At 45.2% G+C, this 19,272-nt stretch overlaps 1 protein-coding gene across 4 annotated transcripts in view; it reads right to left on the reverse strand.

Annotated features, from left to right (window-relative positions):
* LOC308116951 (actin nucleation-promoting factor WASL-like) overlaps window positions 1-8,450 on the reverse strand; it is a 33,670-nt gene extending 25,220 nt beyond the window's left edge. For all 4 annotated transcript variants that reach the window (XM_080475483.1, XM_080475482.1, XM_080475481.1 and 1 more), the window contains exons 1-2: window positions 8,197-8,450; window positions 129-263 (exon numbers count right to left, since the gene is read on the reverse strand). In XM_080475483.1, the coding sequence (XP_080331609.1) occupies window positions 129-263; window positions 8,197-8,301 (240 nt within the window). In that variant the 5' untranslated portion in view covers window positions 8,302-8,450. The remainder of the gene's footprint in view (window positions 1-128; window positions 264-8,196) is intronic.
* Window positions 8,451-19,272: the final 10,822 nt, after the last annotated feature.

Raw genomic sequence — 19,272 nt, forward strand, 5'->3', positions numbered from 1 at the left:
GTGTTTGATGTAATCAGGTTGTCTGTAAATTCTATCACTGCTCTGCCAGAGTGAAGACTCACCAAACCATTTCCCTGGAGATACTTGCTTGTGCTCTGCAGTGCTGTGTTGTGTTTGCCACTCCTCACCTTGATGTCGAACACTCTGATGAAGTAGGACCTCAGTGGGTTGTCCTTCACCAGGCAGGCCACGCCGCAGCACCTCTTCACCCAGCTGCAGCTCCGGTCCGACCCGTACACCTGGACCACGGCCGAGCACAGCGTCTGCAACCCGGCACAGGACAGGGAGGACAGGATGAGGACTTTAACACATTTCCTCATGGTAGAAGACCAGAAGACAACTTTCTGAAAAGTTGGAGCTGGAGCTGCACTTTGGTTGGATTGACCTTTGGTTCTACTTCTTTTCAAGGAAGGAAAAGGTTTCAGACCCATTGTTGCCTGATCAAAGTTCTAGAAGTATTATGATCTGATGACGAAGCACAGAGGTGTTGAACCTGCAGCTCTGGAGCCACATGTGGCTCTGCAGCGCCCCCTGTAGCAGCTTCCTGACATCCTCACTAAATTATGTGTAAATAAACATTTCTTTTATTTGAATTACAGTTATTTTCAAAAATGTTCTAATCTCCCGATTACAGCAACATAAAGTCAAATAGCTAAAATATCTTAAATTTAGAAAATTATATATTTTAAAAGAAATTGATAAAATAGATAAAATACTAATAGCTAAAGATAAAATAACTAAAAGTACTCAATATTGTGTAATTGCTAGTACAGAGGGATTTTTCCAGGAAAAGAAAAAAATAAATCAAAAGAAAAGAAAAAAGAAGAAAAGGAGTAAAGAAGGAAATGAAAAAAGAATTTAATAATGGAGGAGAAAAACACTATTTATTTTACTAAAACACACAGCGAGTATAAAGAGTTAAAACAGCCAAGATGCATAAAATAACTCAAGAAGAAAAATCCATGAAAAAAAAGTAAAAACCTCTAAAAACGTCTCCAAGAGCTGAAAATGTAATAAAATAGAAGTAAATTCTACCAGAACACTTTGGGAATGAAAACTACTTTTTAGTTGTTGAAAGAAATTATTTCTTCATTTCAGAGGATTTACATGTTTTCTAGCTCTGATGCTTTTAATTTGGTGGGAAATTGTAATGACGTCTCTTCTGGTCATAAAGGTTTCAGAACCTTCAACGTAAAAGTGCCAAACATTCAATTCAGAGGAGAAACAAGAAAAAGACCAACATTACTGACTAATGCTGAAGTTTAGAAGTTGTGCTGAACCAGGAGAGAAACGAGGCTAATCGACGTCTCGAGCGTCTAGAACTGTCCAGATCCTCAGACGTGCAGCGAGACGGCGAGCTGCCGGCAAGACGCAGCAAAGCTCCTTCCTGTAGCAGTCCGGCGACTGGCTGGGTTCTAGCGGAGGTTCTGAGATGGGCGGTCTGCTCCTTTCCCTCTCAGCTTTACAAACGCCAGCTCAGGTTCCACTGCAGCAGCAGTGAGGAGCATCACAAGGTCAAAGGTCAAAGGTCAGGCCGTCAGAAGCCTCGCTGGGGTTGTGTAACGTCTCCCATAGGGCTTTTCCACCAAAAAGAACCAGGTTCTAGTTCAGGGCCGGTTCTTAAATGAGCACCGCCAAAGAACCGGTTCTTTTTCCACCGTTAACGGAGCCAGTGAGAGCCTCGTCACTGCGTCACTCCAAAACGTGATACGTCACTAATTTCACCACTGTAGTGCTGACGGTGCTCAAACAGGAACCAGGAGACGGACTGGATTCATGGGTTTAGTCCGGGTCGCTCCATCTAGTCTGACCTGAACCTCTGATGCACCAAAGAGCCAGAAGACATTACGTCTCTTCGTCTCTCTATTGGTGTTTGTTCACGTCCGTCTTGTTCTAGTCCAGAGCTCCAGAGTGGACATAGAGGGGAAATAATAAGGTGTGAATGAGTTTGGGTTTTATTTTCCACCATTCCAACATTCCATAGTGACTTTCTGCTCCTTTCACTTTATTTCTGGACGTGTCTGAATCAAAAGCTTCAACATGGAGGAATGGAGGTGTAGAATGATAGAACGCTGCTCTACAGCCGTTTCCATGGTAACCTAGGTAAACACTCTGATTAAAGTTCTCTTTCACATGAAGCCATTAAAAGACTCATTTTAGCTCTAAAAACTCCAAGTTTCATTTACAGTAGTTTGTAGTTTGTTTAGTAGTTCCTGAGGAACCAGAAGTCTGGCTTCATTAGAAAGAAGTTCTGTGGTTATAAAATAATATTGGAGCGTCTCTGAGCAGAGCGGAGCGCCCCCTGCTGCCTCACACTGCCTTGCTCAGCGGCTGCAGCTCCTCAGCCGGCGGTCAGAAGGTGAAACAAGACCTGGACGTGACGTTAGTTAGAATCATGTCACCATGAAAAGTGTGATAAAGTAAATGACAATGGAAAACTGCTTCTGAATTATATCTGACGTAGCTGACTGACAGGTGGAGCTCTGCAGCATCTCGAGAGCCACGGCCCCACGAACGCGGATTAAATAATCCCGTTCCCTCGTATTATTAACTTCAGGGAACGACTTATTATGTCGTTCCCACTCGTATTTTTATTTTTTTTCTATAACCACTCCGGGGCTCCGTGTTCGCTGGAGTTTTCAGAAAGCCGGTTCAACCTCGCTTCCTCCTTGTAGGTAGTGATACCTCCAGAGATACCTCCAGAGATACCTCCAGAGATACCTCCAAAGATACCTCCAGAGATACCTCCAGAGATAACTCCAGAGATACCTCCAGAGATACCTCCAGAGATAACTCCAGAGATAACTCCAGAGAGGCCTCCAGAGAGGCCTCCAGAGAGACCTCCAGAGATAACTCCAGAGATAACTCCAGAGATAACTCCAGAGATAACTCCGCCCCCAGCTGATGACACGTCCGGTCCCAGTCTGGCTCCTCTCTGGTCCAGCAACGAAGTGGAGCCAGCGTAGCAGCAGTTTAGCCCCTGATTGGCCGGGACTCTGGTGGTGGAGAGACTAAGAACTGGTGCTGAGGCTGACCCTGGACCAGAACTAGAACCTGGTTCTTTCTGGTGGAAAAGCCCCCTCAGAGGAAAAGGAACTGGTCTGAATGGCGGCCAGTAATGCCACAGTTACCTTGAAAAAGTAATCAGAATAATGATCACTAGTTACTCCTTTAAAAACTTACTTAGTGAATTGACTGATTACTTGTATTTAAAAGTAACTAAGTTGGATTACAAGTAACTATTTAGTTACTTTCAGCAGCTGCCGACAACATGCCCCCCCCCCGATCTCAACAGAAAAATCACCAGTTTTACCAAAAACCCAGTTCTGGTCACTGCCTGGCCTCCTGCTGATATATACAGAGAGTATGGAAAGTATTCAGACCCCTTTCAATTATTTGTTTCATTGCAGCCATTTGCCAAAATCATAAAAGTTCATTATATTTCTCATTCATGTCCACTCAGCCCCCCATCCTGACAGGAAAATACAGAAATGTAGAACTTTTTGCAAATTTATTAAAAAAGAAAAACTGAAATATCACATGGTCTGAAGTATTCAGACTCTTTGCTGTGACACTCACATGCTGTCCATTTCTTCTGGTCCTCCTTGAGATGGTTCTGCACCTTCATTGGAGTCCAGCTGTGTTCAATTGAACTGATTGGACTTGATTAGGAAAGGCACACACCTGTCTCTATAAGACCTTACAGCTCACAGTACATGTCGAGGTCTTAGGAACCCAGAGATCACTGTGGCTGAGCTCCAGAGACGCAGTAGGGAGATGGGAGGAAGTTCCACAATGTCAACTATCACTGCAGCCCCCCACCAGCCGGGGCTTCATGGCAGAGTGGCCCGATGGAAGCCTCTCCTCAGTGCAAGACATATGAAAGCCTGCAGAGTTTACCAAAGAACACATGAAGGACTCCCAGACTATGAGAAATAAGATTCTCTGGTCTGATGAGACCATGATAGAACTTTGTGCCGTTAATTCTCAGCGGGATGTGTGAAGAAAACCAGGCACTGCTCATCACCTGCCCAATACAACCCCAACAGTGAAACATGGTGGTGGCAGCATCATGCTATGGGGGTGTTTATCAGCTGCAGGTACAGGACCACAGGTTGCAATTGAAGGAAAGATGAATGAGGCCAAGTACAGAGATATCCTGGAAGAAAACCTCTTCCAGAGTGTTCAGAACCTCAGACTGGGCTGAAGGTTCACCTCCCAACAAGACCATGGCCCTCAGCACACAGCTAAATACCAAAGGAGGGGCTGCGGAACACCTCTGTGACCATTCATGATGGGCCCAGCCAGAACCCTGACCTAAACCCAGTCCAGCATCTCTGGAGGGACCAGAAAGTGGGTGTCCACCAACGTTCACCATCCAACCTGACAGAACTGGAGAGGGTCTTTTTCTTTAATAAATTTTCAAAAAATGTAAAATTTCAGTTGTTTCCTGTCAGGATGGGGGGCTGAGTGGACATTAATGAGTCATACAATCAGCTTTTAGATTTTGGCGAAAGGCTGCAATGAAACAAAGAGTGAAAACTTTAAAGGGGTCTGAATACTTTCTGTACCCACTGTAAACACATAAAAGTACCAAAACTTGGTACCATTGAGCGCCGACACTGAGTCCCAGGTACTGTATCGGTACCATAGCGATGTAGTATTGTATATGGACCCCCCCACTCAAACCCCCCCCCCAAAAAATCATTAAAAAAAAAAATTTGATTGTATTTCTACTTAGTACTTCAGGTTCCATCTGGCCGGGATCTCAGAGGAAATGATCATGAGCGTCTTGCTTTGTCTTTTTTGTGTTTGAAATGTTCTTGGTCAGGAAATTGATCAATCCAAATATTTTTAACATAAACAACACCTTCAAAGATATTTATCACAGATTCTTTAGGGTTTTGAAAATCTTTTGTTATTTCACACTATATTATTTAGAGAGTCTGTTTAATCATGTAGATCAGGAGTCTCAATCTCAGTGTCCCCGGGGGCCGCTGGAGGCAGAGTCTGGCTGAGGCTGGGCCTCATCAGGGGTTCCACAAAAAAGTTGTACAAAAAATCCTCAAACGTCATTATTAAGAGTTTTAATGATTTCTTCTGAACATGTTAGTCCTGAACATGAATGGAACATTGAATGAAGACCATGAACGGTTCTTCTGAACATGGTTTCTCTGGCCTCCACTTCTCACATATCTGAGCCACATTTGACTTGAGAGAAGAAGCAGTTGAGACCCTCAGGAGGTCTAGAACAGGGTCAGCAAACCAGCTTCTCAGTCCCTCGAGCTGTGGACCCTCATCTCGCTAACAACACAGGTATTTGTGGAAGTCTACTCTCATGATGAATATAGAGTGGAAAATGGCACATAAGTTTAAAAGAGCAGCACATTTCATTAGTTTCTGTTGATATTTAAATTGACAAAAACATATATATATATTTACATGCCATAACTTTTTTATATATATTATGTAAATGAATTAAGCTTTTACTTTGACACTCTTCAATCATTAAAAGCACCATGGCAGGACCAGACCCCACAGAACCCTCTTCACTGCTGGTTACCCACCCACAACTAATAAACCAAACTAAACTAAATGAATTAAAAGTAATCCTGTTCATGAGGTTGCGCGTCAACCAGGTCCTCCAGGCAATATCTCCGGGTGACTGTTACATATGTGATATTCACTGTGTCACCACAATGAGGTAACTGATATTCACTGATATTCACTGTGTCACCAGAATCCCTGCATCTTCACTTGATCACACGACAACACTTTTCCCTGAAAAAAACCTTCTGTAGCCTACTATCATTTTAGTTGAACAATTATTATTGTGTTATTACTGTTACTATTACCATCGTTGTTGTTGTTGTTTGAGTAGTTTAACTAAGTACATGAACAAAGCAACAAAAACACAACACAACACAATCATTACAACACTACAAACCTAAAATAACTCCAACAACAGCTAAAACACGACGGACAGAAACTCCCATGATGCACTGCAGCGCTCCGCTCCGTGTTCACGCAGTGCATCATGGGAGTTTCTGTCCGTCGTGTTTTAGATGTAATTATTGGGGGTTATATATTAGGTTTGTAGCGTTGGTAATGATTGTCTTGTGTTGTGTTTTTGTTGCTTTGTTCATGTACTTAGTTAATTCATCTAGTTTAGTTTGGTGTATTACTTGTGGGTGGGTAACCAGCAGTGAAGAGGGTTTTGTGTGGGGTGTCGTCCTGCCATGGCTAACCTATCGAGTGATGTAATCATGAAAGTGCAACATTTTCAGATTGATCGGTGGAAAAGATTTGTTTAGCAAGTCAATTCCCAATGTTGTCTACCGGAGAAGCTAAACTTCACTGAGCTTAAACTCCTTGTGAAAGACGTGTCACGTCCCGTGCTTCCAGCCACCAAACTTAAAGCCCATCAACTTATCCAAGTTAACACAACATCACGTCTACTCTCACTTTGTTGTTGGAGTTCCACTTTAATCGCGGGCCGCATTAACGTTATACATACGCAGCAAGGTGTGGGCCACAAAATATCGTCGCGCGGGCCACAAATGGGCCGCGGGCCGCGAGTTTGAGACCCCTGATGTAAAAGAACAGGTTCAAGACAAAACTGCACACTATTCTGAAAAGTCTGGAAAAGATTTCTAAATATCTTCACGTTCAAACTGGTCCTTTATTACACGAACAAAATAAACTGAAGAAAGAATGAGCACATGCTCACCACCACCACCCTCTAGTGGCCATTAATGTCATTACATCTGAGAAGATTTGGATGGAAACTTTTCAGGATTTACCGGTCAGCGGTCAGACCGGACTGTTTTACCGGTCAGACCGGACTGTTTTACCGGTCAGCGGTCAGACCGGACTGTTTTATTGGTCAGCAGTCAGACCGGACTGTTTCACTGGTCAGCAGTCAGACCGGACTGTTTTACCGGTAAGCGGTCAGACCAGACTGATTTACCGGTCAGCAGTCAGACTGGACTGTTTCACTGGTCAGCAGTCAGACTGGACTGTTGTCCTCTATTTTATACACTTCCACATGAACAACTATATAAACTGGCAAGACAGTGAAATCACAACAAGCCTGACCAACAATTCAACATTGTGTAAGTGAAGAATCCAGATCGGTCGATGTTTTCAGGAGGATTTGGGTCAGATGTGTTACCGTACGACCAACCTGTCCACAATTCTGTTGGTTGCCAGAAAAAAAGCCACAACAAAAAATAGCAGTGTGAGGAATCTCCTTGGATGAAGACCGGTTCAGTGGCTCATATCTTTGTAATGGAGAAACCAAGATTTACTCCGAGACTCCAAACGGCTATAAACGTTAGAACGGCCAGATTAAAGTTCACCAGCCCATAAATCAGACTTTAAATGTGGAAGATATCCTGATTCTCTGCTACACTGACCCCCCCCCCCCCCTTTTTTTTTTCTTTTTCAGGTGTGCATGTACAAGTCCCATTATTCTTATGTCTGTTTGTTTACAAAATTGAAAAACAGTTAGCAATGTATGTTTGTAAGGAATTTCTGATTTCTTTATGGAGTCAAATAAAAAATGTGAAATTGTAAAGGATTTTGAAAAATAAACCAAATAGGTCAAACAAAGACAGGAAGCAATTTTTCCTAAATGCACTAATTGGAGAAAAAAAACCTAATCTAAGATGAGATATTAATATATTTCTGTTTTAGGCCAGGATTGGACTTTTTGTGCGAAGGCCTGCTGCAGTCGGTTAACGCAGCACAGGAGGCGCCCTCTGATTGAAACAGCATGCCAGGAAACAGAAAGGTGCCGAGGTCACAGAGGTCAAAGGTCACAGAGGTCAAAGGTCACAGAGGCATGTTTGGGATAAATCTGAAGACCTTGAGCCGGTACTGTGTGGGGTCTGGGGACCTTTAGCTGGTCTGGGCTGGGTCTGCAGGTATTTGGATGTTTTCTGCAGGATGCACCTGTTTCATACAGGCGTGGGTTAATCTGGGTCTGCAGGTATTTGGAGAGAATGAGGTGCAGGTTTGGAAACGATCTGCAGATCTTTAAAGCGCATCGTGCCAGATGACCCTGTTTGACCTGCAGGTGAGAGTAGGCGGAGCTTAAGGCCTGATAGGACCTTCAGGTGGAGATGAGCTGACAGACCCAGGTGGAGTCAGATGGAGTCTGCAGGAGTCTCAGGTGCAGGTGAACTAACTTACCGAACATTTCCTGCCCAGGTATCCGAATAGACAGTCGTTCTCCTGCGGGGTCAGCAGTATGGAGCCCACGTTCACGGACCTGCGCGGTGGCCCGTGGTTGTTCATGGTCCCAAATAGTCAACGTGATGCCCGAATCGACGCGATTCTCTTCAGGGGAAGGCTGAGGGAAAAACGCCCGGTTCTTAGAGAGAATCCATGCGGGCTCCGGCTGCCGTGGCCCGGATCATCTCTGCTCGGGAGCCCGGGCAGGAGGAGGAGGAGGAGGAGGAGGAGGACCAGGACCAGCAGGGAGACTGTCTGCCAGGCCGGCTTCGGGTCAACACGAAGCCCCGGTTCCTCCTATCCGTGCTGGATTTATCCCTACCAAGACGTTGAAGGTCCGTAGAGGAGAAAAAGATGAAGTTTCATGTTTAAACTCCAGCAGGAGAGATGCGTACATCCAACATGGCAGCGGGGGGAACGCTCCACTTCAGCGGCCGAACAGGGGGGGCGGCTTTTACAAACGGTGAATATCTACTGCGATGGGGTTAAAACAATACATTCAGCCCGATGAACCGGACATATTAGGAGATTGACGTTTGCCCTACGTTAAAAAAAACAACTGGAGTTTGTTTCATTTTCATGACGAGGCCATGATACGCTTTTGAGAACAAAATGGTTTGATCCGCCGTGGCAGCAGGAATGCAGCTCTGCGGAGGAAGGGGGGCGGGGCCACGGGGCATGCAGACGTCATGACGGAGTAGACCGCGGGGAGGTGCCACGTGCTGGACGTTAATATGGAAATAAATAAAGTGTACTACCACCCCAGAATGCACTCCTTTACATGCTTTGGAATCAAATATCAGAGAGTTGTATTGCAGACATTGCAAAGCCACTGGATGCTACAAATGAACAGCCCCAAATAGAGAAAAGTAAAAATGTGCTACAGAATGTGTAGGTTGACTATTAATGCATATTTGAAAAACATCTTCTATGCTGTTCATTCAAGTTACTAAGACATTGGGCTGCATCTCTTTGGGTTTGTCTTCCTCATTCCAGTGCAATGCATTTAAGACTAATTAGTGACAAATTCCCCCGGCTAGCTCAGCTGGTAGCGCATGAGACTCACAATCTCAGGGTAGAGGGTTCATGTCCTACACCGGGCGCCACCTTACCGTGGGCTCACCACCTGCAGGAAGGTTCTTAATTGGTCCGATGTGATCTGGGTGACGGTGCTCAGACTGTCACCCCCGCGAACCGGAAACATAAGCGGAAGAAAATGAATGGATGGTGACAAATTGCCTGATTGTGTGGTAGTGTAGTGTAGTCTGTATACCGGACACATATACTGGACACTGAGGGTACGTCTGAAAACTCCCTCCTATGTCCTTATCCGTGGACTTTACTTTAACCCCTGGTTGACATAACGGAGTTAGTGTTAGGAGGCTTCCTAAAGGAGTTAAGGAAAGGTGTTAGGAGGCTTCCTAAAGGAGTTAAGGAAAGGTGTTAGGAGGCTTCCTGAAGGAGTTAGTAAAGGTGTTAGGAGGCTTCCTAAAGGAGTTAAGGAAAGGTGTTAGGAGGCTTCCTAAAGGAGTTAGTGAAAGGTGTTAGGAGGCTTCCTAAAGGAGTTAAGGAAAGGTGTTAGGAGACTTCCTGAAGGAGTTAGTAAAGGTGTTAGGAGGCTTCCTAAAGGAGTTAGTGAAAGGTGTTAGGAGGCTTCCTAAAGGAGTTAAGGAAAGGTGTTAGGAGGCTTCCTAAAGGAGTTAGTAAAGGTGTTAGGAGGCTTCCTAAAGGAGTTAGTAAAGGTGATCATGGTGGTGAGGCAGTCGCACTTTCACTTAGTGACGTCATAATAAAGCGACGGCGGCTCTAGTTAGTGACGTCTGCCATGGTGGGGAAAGAACTACAAGTTTCTGAAAATGAACTACAAAAAGTTCATCTGGGTTCTAGATGATTTCAAGTGGTTCTAGGCAGATTATTACTTTGGTAACTTACATGATCTGCTCCTTTTTCAGTCATCCTGAGTTTCCCTGAACGCTCCGATGAGCGGGTTCCTTTAAATGTTGTCGCCGCAAGGAATTGTGGGGGAACATGAGCTGGTCTCCTCTGGTAAAGGAACCATCAGTGGTTCCTAGGCTAAAGGAGGTTCTAAAGGAAGCATCAGTGGTTCCTAGGCTAAAGGAGGTTCTAAGGGAAGCATCAGTGGTTCCTAGGCTAAAGGAGGTTCTAAAGGAAGCATCAGTGGTTCTTAAGCTAAAGGAGGTTCTAAAGGAAGCATCAGTGGTTCTTAAGCTAAAGGAGGTTCTAAAGGAAGCATCAGTGGTTCTTAAGCTAAAGGAGGTTCTAAAGCAGGGGTTCTCAATCCTGGTCCTGGAGGACCGGTGTCCTGCATGTTCCAGCTCTCCCAGCTTCAGCACAGCTCAATCTGATGTTGATGTCATCATCAAGCTTGTGAAAAAGCCAAGTAACGAGGCCTGATTGCCTTCAGGTGTGTTGCAACTGGGAGAACCCTAAAACATGCAGGACACCGGCCCTCCAGGACCAGGATTGAGAACCCCTGTTCCAAAGGAAGCAACGAGCCTCCTTTCCTTTGCTTATTGAGAATTCAGACAGTCCTTGTCATGGCCGCCACACCAAACACTTCCGGGGTGAAGGAGGAGTGATAGAGAAGGAGAGAGGAGGATAAGAGGACTTTTTCCATAGATGGATGGAACCCTGAAGAACTTCCCAAATCCAAGCTCCTCTCAGAATCTAAAGCTGATACTATTCTCTGTTTCAAGTTTTGTAAAATATAATCAAGAGTATTCTACGTGTGAAGCACAACTGAAGCCGTTTGTGGTTTGAGCTTCGCAGCCAATCACAGTACGACTGAAAAGGGTAGCAGGAAGCCAGCGAGCTAACTTTAGCAAAAATCATGAGACACTCAGATATTAAATGTAAAATAGTAAATGTCTTTCAGGGTGTTGAGTTCTTCACACAACTCGTCTCATTCATGCATTTATTTCCCCAGTGGAAGTAACTCCGAGTGTTTACGGTGTTTTGGTCACAGACAGATGAGCCGGAGGAAAAACCAAGGTAGTTTAGCTTCTCTTTTCTAGCAGAGATCACTTTGGGAAAATGTGTTTGCAGGAGCCAGAAGCACAAACAGGATATTGTTTGACTTCCATCAACACCGATTAACAACTCCCAGGACTTTATAGCTCCGTTGCTGATACTTCCTGGCTGATTTACAGACCATCTTGCTAGAATCAAGACAGAGGCTGCGCTTCAGGATTATCTCCAATTAGCGTCCTTAAACCAAATCGGAGCGCGAGAGCAGATGGAGCCGCTGCTCGAGTCACGGAGGGTTCGGGTTAGGGTCAGGGAGTTCACATGCTGAAGGGTCCGCAGCTTTAACACTAATCTGCAGACCAGCTGGCATAATAACTCCTCCACTAGCCTGCAGTAGCACTGCTTCTCCTCCCGGGGGCGCCAAAAGAAAAGGGAAACCTCCCGGAGCGCATGAAGAAGGTGCAGTTACGTCACAGTTCAACCATAACGTCTGTCCTTCCAACACACACATACAGAAACAAGATTCTTTGATCTATAACAAAGGGAGTTTTTATGAAAGTGGAGCTGGTTGATGTGTATTTTCGAAAGAACTGGTCAAATATATTGTGTACAAAACAACACAAAACATAAACATCACTGCTTGTTGCTAAATGGTGCATTCTAATGCATTATGGACCACTAAATACTACTAAATACTACATTATACATGACAATATACAACTAAATTCTACATTATTGATGACTAAATACTACTAAATACTACATTATACATGACCATATACTACTAAATTCTACATTGTCGATGACTAAATACCACTAAATACTATCATTGAACTTTATTTATATAGCACTTTTTTTTACAATTAATGTAATACAAAGTGCTTAACATGATTTAAAAACAGCAAAAAGATACAATAGATATTTAAGAAACAAGTGAACACACACACGCACGCACGCACGCACGCACGCACGCACGCACGCACGCACGCACGCACGCACGCACGCACGCACGCACGCACACACACACACACACACACACACACACACACACACACACACACACACACACTAGTGGTATGGAGACATGGCAGGACACTGAGGACTAAGGTGATGAAAGGGCCACATTTGGGGCCGTCCACACTGGGAGTAGCACAGCCTCTAACCACAGGGGGCGCTGCCCCGCAGATCCCCCCAGCCCGGGCAGTCCAGCCAATCCCGCACATACGTGGGGGACCAACCAGGTGCCCGGGACGGGGGAACCCACGGGACCGCTCCACCAGTGGGGAACGTGGCCACCACCAGTGGAGCGACCCCCGAGAGGAACCACAGGAGATAAAAGATTCAGTTAACAACCTAATAATAGTAGATAAATAGATAATAGATAAAGTAGACAAAAGTTGGTAAGTAACTATATATACATATACACATATATAAAAATCAGTTAAAAAGCCTGATTAATAAGGTGAGTTCTAAACCTTTTTTAAAAAAAAATCAAGGGTCTCTGCAGCCCTGAGGCTCCCCGGCAGGCTGTTCCACAGACGGGGGCCATAGGAGCTGAATGCAGCCCCCCCGGGGGTCTTGGTCCTGGTTTGAGGCACAATTAAAAGGACCTCAGGGCCCATGAGGGTCGATACGGTAAAAGTAGGCCTGATAAATAGGAGGGTGCAAAACCGTTAAGACACTTAAAAACTAATAAAAGAACTTAAAATCCACCCTGAAGCGAACGGAGAGCCAATGCAGTGATTTTAAAACAGGCGTGATGTGGGCCGCCCTCTGGTCCTCGTGCACTCCTGCAGCAGAGTTCTGTAGGAGTTGGGGAGTTGACAAGTTTTTTGGGGGAGACCAAGAGAGCAGGGCGGTACAATAGTCAGGATAGATCGTAATTTTTTTCCCACTAGTTGAGCAGACTAGTGAGCCATGGGTTGCACTAGTCTTGCAGACTTTGCACTAGTCTTGCACCCTGTGAAATATATTTTGTTAAACAAAAACAGTTTCATGTTATATTAAAATCCTGAGCATAGAAATAACACTTGATTTTTTTTAAGTGCTACATTTTGTGTTGCAGGTACACCATCTTAGAGTTTTCTTCCCTCATGGTACACGGCAACAAACTATAAAACCAGCTCAGAATGTGGTCACCCCCTGCCTGCCTGTCTGTCTGTTCACTACAATATCTTCATTATTCAATGTCTCCAGGACTTGACATGATTTTAACAACTTTTTACCTGCCCGAAGTTTAATGGAAATTTATAAGCTTGGTAAAGTATTAATTCCACCAATAAATCCATTGGAATATGTTTCTGTAATGTTTTTTGAATAAACTTTAGGTATATCTGACTCCAATTAAAAATGACCAGACAAACATAACAGGACTTCACAAGTTATTTTTACAGTTTAACTTCTTTCCATGAGAGTATCCATGTAGGTTCTGACATAGTACTGAAACATTTAGACATTTAGCCTATCAGAGTTCATTTACATATTTAATTTATTTACACATTAACACACGTCATTTCAATTACCTTAGACTAGTTGAAAACAACTTTGTATTATATACAAGTACTGCATTAATGATTTAAAGGGAAGAATTAAATTCTTGTGCATACTAGAGAACTAATGACTAATTTTAGACAGAAAATACATCGTAGTATCATACATTAAATTATATTATTCAGTGGCGAGAGTACACCAATAAAAATACACAAACTGACATGACAGAGTGAAGTACTGTCGAACACAAACTGAGACAAAGTGAGGCTCCCTCCTCCACTGTAAGGCTCCCTCCACTGTAAGGCTCCCTCCTCCACTGTGAGGCTCCCTCCACTGCAAGGCTCCCTCCTCCACTGTGAGGCTCCCTCCACTGCAAGGCTGCCTCCTCCACTGTAAGGCTCCCTCCTCCACTGTAAGACTCCCTCCTCCACTGTAAGACTCCCTCCTCCACTGTGAGGCTCCCTCCTCCACTGTAAGGCTCCCTCCTCCACTGTAAGGCTCCCTCCTCCACTGTCAGGCTCCCTCCACTGTAAGGCTCCCTCCTCCACTGTGAGGCTCCCTCCACTGCAAGGCTCCCTCCTCCACTGTAAGGCTCCCTCCTCCACTGTCAGGCTCCCTCCACTGTAAGGCTCCCTCCTCCACTGTGAGGCTCCCTCCACTGCAAGGCTCCCTCCTCCACTGTAAGGCTCCCTCCTCCACTGTGAGGCTCCCTCCACTGTAAGGCTCCCTCCTCCACTGTAAGGCTCCCTCCTCCACTGTCAGGCCCCCTCCACTGTAAGGCTCCCTCCTCCACTGTGAGGCTCCCTCCACTGCAAGGCTCCCTCCACTGTAAGGCTCCCTCCTCCACTGTGAGGCTCCCTCCACTGCAAGGCTCCCTCCTCCACTGTAAGGCTGCCTCCTCCACTGTAAGGCTCCCTCCTCCACTGTAAGACTCCCTCCTCCATTGTGAGGCTCCCTCCTCCACTGTGAGGCTCCCTCCACTGTAAGGCTCCCTCCTCCACTGTAAGGCTCCCTCCTCCACGGTAAGGCTCCCTCCTCCACTGTAAGGCTGCCTCCTCCACTGTAAGGCTCCCTCCTCCACTGTAAGGCTCCCTCCACTGTATGGCTGCCTCCTCCACTGTAAGGCTCCCTCCACTGTAAGGCTGCCTCCTCCACTGTGAGGCTCCCTCCACTGTAAGGCTCCCTCCTCCACTGTAAGGCTCCCTCCTCCACTGTGAGGCTCCCTCCTCCACTGTGAGGCTCCCTCCTCCACTGTAAGGCTCCCTCCACTGTAAGGCTTCCTCCTCCTCTGTAAGGCTCCCTCCACTGTAAGGCTGCCTCCTCCACTGTGAGACTCCCTCCTCCACTGTATGGCTCCCTCCTCCACTGTGAGACTCCCTCCTCCACTGTAAGGCTCCCTCCACTGTAAGGCTCCCTCCACTGTAAGGCTGCCTCCTCCACTGTGAGACTCCCTCCTCCACTGTAAGGCTGCCTCCTCCACTGTGAGACTCCCTCCTCCACTGTATGGCTCCCTCCTCCACTGTGAGACTCCCTCCTCCACTGTGAGGCTCCCTCCACTGTAAGGCTCCCTCCACTGTAAGGCTGCCTCCTCCACTGTGAGACTCCCTCCTCCACTGTAAGGCTGCCTCCTCCACTGTGAGACTCCCTCCTCCACTGTAAGGCTCCCTCCACTGTAAGGCTGCCTCCTCCACTGTAAGGCTCCCTCCACTGTAAGGCTGCCTCCTCCACTGTGAGGCTCCCTCCACTGTAAGGCTCCCTCCACTGTAAGGCTGCCTCCTCCACTGTAAGGCTCCCTCCACTGTAAGGCTGCCTCCTCCACTGTGAGGCTCCCTCCACTGTAAGGCTCCCTCCACTGTAAGGCTGCCTCCTCCACTGTAAGGCTCCCTCCACTGTGAGGCTCCCTACAGCTACATAGCGGTAAGTTGCTCCTTTTAAATTTCCTGATAACATTATGAATGTATGGTTTCTTGGGTATGGTCAGTGTTGATATACCTGCTGTAAACTAACATATATTGTTGGTGCCAACAGCAGCGTGTTCCACCAGTGGTTTAGGTTACGTGACATTTTAAAGCTGAGTAACGGTGCTGAGCATTAAAGCACCGCAGGTTTAACCTTTTTCAGTACACAAAGTAAAGTAACTTCGTATATCCGATGGGTGAAACCGTTTGTAAAGAGTACAGCAAGATGACGCCTCCATGCAGTAGCTAAAGCATTGCAATGAAGTAGAAAAGGTGTTTTTCTCAGCTTGTGAAGGTTTTAGAGAAGCGTGGTTCTCACAGGTCAAAGTATCATGTAAAGCAACATGATTCATTACTCTACTTCATATTAGGATCTAAAGTTGTTAAAAATAGCCCAACCTTAATCAGTTGTAGTAAAGAAATTAACATATATCAAATGCAGGAGTATTATTAATCCAGTGGTGATTGAAAACAGTGGCTGCTTTTAATTTTCTCCTTTCTTGAAATAGATTTTAATTTACATGGGGATGTGTTTACATTGGCCATGTATTCCAAAGGGGAAAAGCGTTTCTGTGGTTGATCTCTAAGACGTACCAACATGATGACAACCAACAGCCTGCAACACACTCCACACGTTACCCCTCAGTGTACCACGTCATACTGATTTTATATCAAATCATAATTCTGAAGCATTTTCACTGTTTTCATTCAAAATATTCCTTTATATTAGAACGATGCTCCAGTCAAAGACGCCATTGTGGTTCCTGTGTGGAACCCTGCTCACTCCCTGCTCACTCCCTGCTCACTCCCTGCTCTCTGTAAGTAAGGATGCTCCCTGTGACACGTCGCTTTTATTGATAAACATTATCAAATGTTCATAAAAAATATTAGTTTTATATAAGTTGTGCTGTTTTGTTTTGTTGTCTTGTTCTTTCACACATGTTGAGTTCTAATGTCTGGAAGGTTTTAAAGAAACAATCAATCTTCCTTGAAACGACTAATATAATGTCAGTGTGGATTACTGAACAACCCTCATAGTGTCTTGTTTGTGTTTGAGTATTGAAACGTGTTTATGTGTGTCTGTATGTTTTAAGAAGAGCAGTGCACTAATGTTTCTTTCAGATTGGACGTCAGTCCACCAGGTGGGGAGACAGTGGAAGACGAGTCTTGTCTCAGTCTCTGTCTGTCAAATACTATTGATGCAGCCTTGCAAAGATCATTTTTCTGTCTGTCTTTTCCAGAGGACACGTGTGAATCAGGGACTGTTGGTGACCGCAGACGTGCAGCAAAGGGGGTTCAGGGTTATGGAGCAGGAACAGGCCCTTCAGTCCTGGACATGAGGGAGCAGGAACAGGCCCTTCAGTACTGGACATGGAGCAGGAACAGGCCCTTCAGTCCTGGACATGGGGGAGCAGGAACAGACCCTTCAGTACTGGACATGGAGCAGGAACAGGCCCTTCAGTCCTGGACATGAGGGAGCAGGAACAGGTCCTTCAGTACTGGACATGGGGGAGCAGGAACAGGCCCTTCAGTACTGGACATGAGGGATCAGGAACAGGCCCTTCAGTACTGGACATGGGGGAGCAGGAACAGGGCCTTCAGTACTGAACATGAGGGATCAGAAACAGGCCCTTCAGTACTGGACATGAGGGAGCAGGAACAGGCCCTTCAGTACTGGACATGAAGCAGGAACAGGCCCTTCAGTACTGGACATGAGGGAGCAGGAACAGGCCCTTCAGTACTGAACATGAGGGATCAGGAACAGGCCCTTCAGTACTGGACATGAGGGAGCAGGAACAGGCCCTTCAGTACTGGACATGAAGCAGGAACAGGCCCTTCAGTACTGGACATGAGGGAGCAGGAACAGGCCCTTCAGTACTGGACATGGAGCAGGAACAGGTCCTTCAGTGCTGGACATGGGGGAGCAGGAACAGGCCCTTCAGTACTGGACATGAGGGAGCAGGAACAGGCCCTTCAGTACTGGACATGAGGGAGCAGGAACAGGCCCTTCAGTACTGGACATGGAGCAGGAACAGGCCCTTCAGTACTGAACATGGGGGAGCAGGAACAGGCCCTTCAGTACTGAACATGGGGGAGCAGGAACAGGCCCTTCCGTACTGAACATGGGGGAGCAGGAACAGGTCCTTCAGTACTGAACATGGGGGAGCAGGAACAGGTCCTTCAGTACTGGACATGGAGCAGGAACAGGCCCTTCAGTACTGAACATGGGGGAGCAGGAACAGGTCCTTCAGTACTGGACATGGAGCAGGAACAGGTCCTTCAGTACTGAACATGAGGGATCAGGAACAGGTCCTTCAGTATTGGACATGGAGCAGGAACAGGCCCTTCAGTACTGGACATGAGGGAGCAGGAACAGGCCGAGGCTGGTCTGCAGTACAAAGCCTGGTGTAACGTAGTATTCCTGGACGAGTCAGGAAATGAATCACTTTTCGAGCCATTTAAATTAGTTTTCTATAATATTGTGTGCAATATGTGGACATTTTGTTAAGAAATCGTTGCCAAAAGACTTTATCAGGGACACTGCGAATGACAGACAGATGACTGAATAAAGAACAATAAGATTGTTTTGACTTTTTGTGTTTTCTCCTTTGTATATTTGCTTTATGTAGTACTTTATATTTCAATTGTACCATGGACATCTCCGAGCTAAGGTAGTAGATCTATTGACGTTCCCCAGGTGTAAATCTATGTGTTCCAGCAGAACAAGAACCAAAACAGAACAATAATGAAGAGCAGATATGAAATGAAAAATGGCCACTAACACAGAATAAGACCAAAGAAAAGATCAAATGGAAAAGGTAGCAAAATACTTAATTAAAGTAATAGTATATACAGTTGAAATGATAACAGTGAAAGTAAATCCTATGTATCACATGGTAGAACACTACAACTATAGGTATGACATGTTGGCTTATAAAATAAGTCCTTTTAAGAAAAAGAGCCTTTTTACCTGACTGGCCCCAAGCTGATTTGTAATATAAACATACTTCAGTCCTGTATACCAGAAGGTATCTTAGAAAAGTGAGTACACCTCTCACTTTTCTGTGAACTTTATATCTTTTGATGGGACACTGAAGAAAAGTGTCTCATCAAAAGATAGAGTTAAATATTTACAGAAGTGTGAGGGGTGAACTCACTTTTGTGAAGTACTGTACATATTGTACTGCACAATAAAAAATAAACCTGCTAGTATTTATGGAGAGGGGGTGGGATTTGTTAAGTTATACTTCTTTCTTTTCTTTGTTTGGTGAGATATCTTTGGATTATTATGAACTGTTTATTTTATTGTGTGAATGTTCAAAATAAACAACAACATTTATAAAAGATTAGACTCTAAAATTCCGGCGTATAGACCTCGAATCTGTCACATCGTAATCATAAACTCTTCAAGTCACGAGCTCTGCTGCATTTTTTCATATCAAAAATACTGCATGGAAGATACTATTACAGATTGTATATTATACCATCATTTGTGGCCATAAATTATCGTATATTATTCATTCAGAAATAGTATAATATACGATCATTTATTGGCATAAATACTCAGGCTACACGTGCTATATAGGTAAAAAGCCAA

The sequence above is a fragment of the Lipophrys pholis genome (genome assembly GCF_963383615.2).
Source record: "Lipophrys pholis genome assembly, chromosome: 11".
Classification (NCBI taxonomy): Eukaryota; Metazoa; Chordata; class Actinopteri; order Blenniiformes; family Blenniidae; genus Lipophrys; species Lipophrys pholis.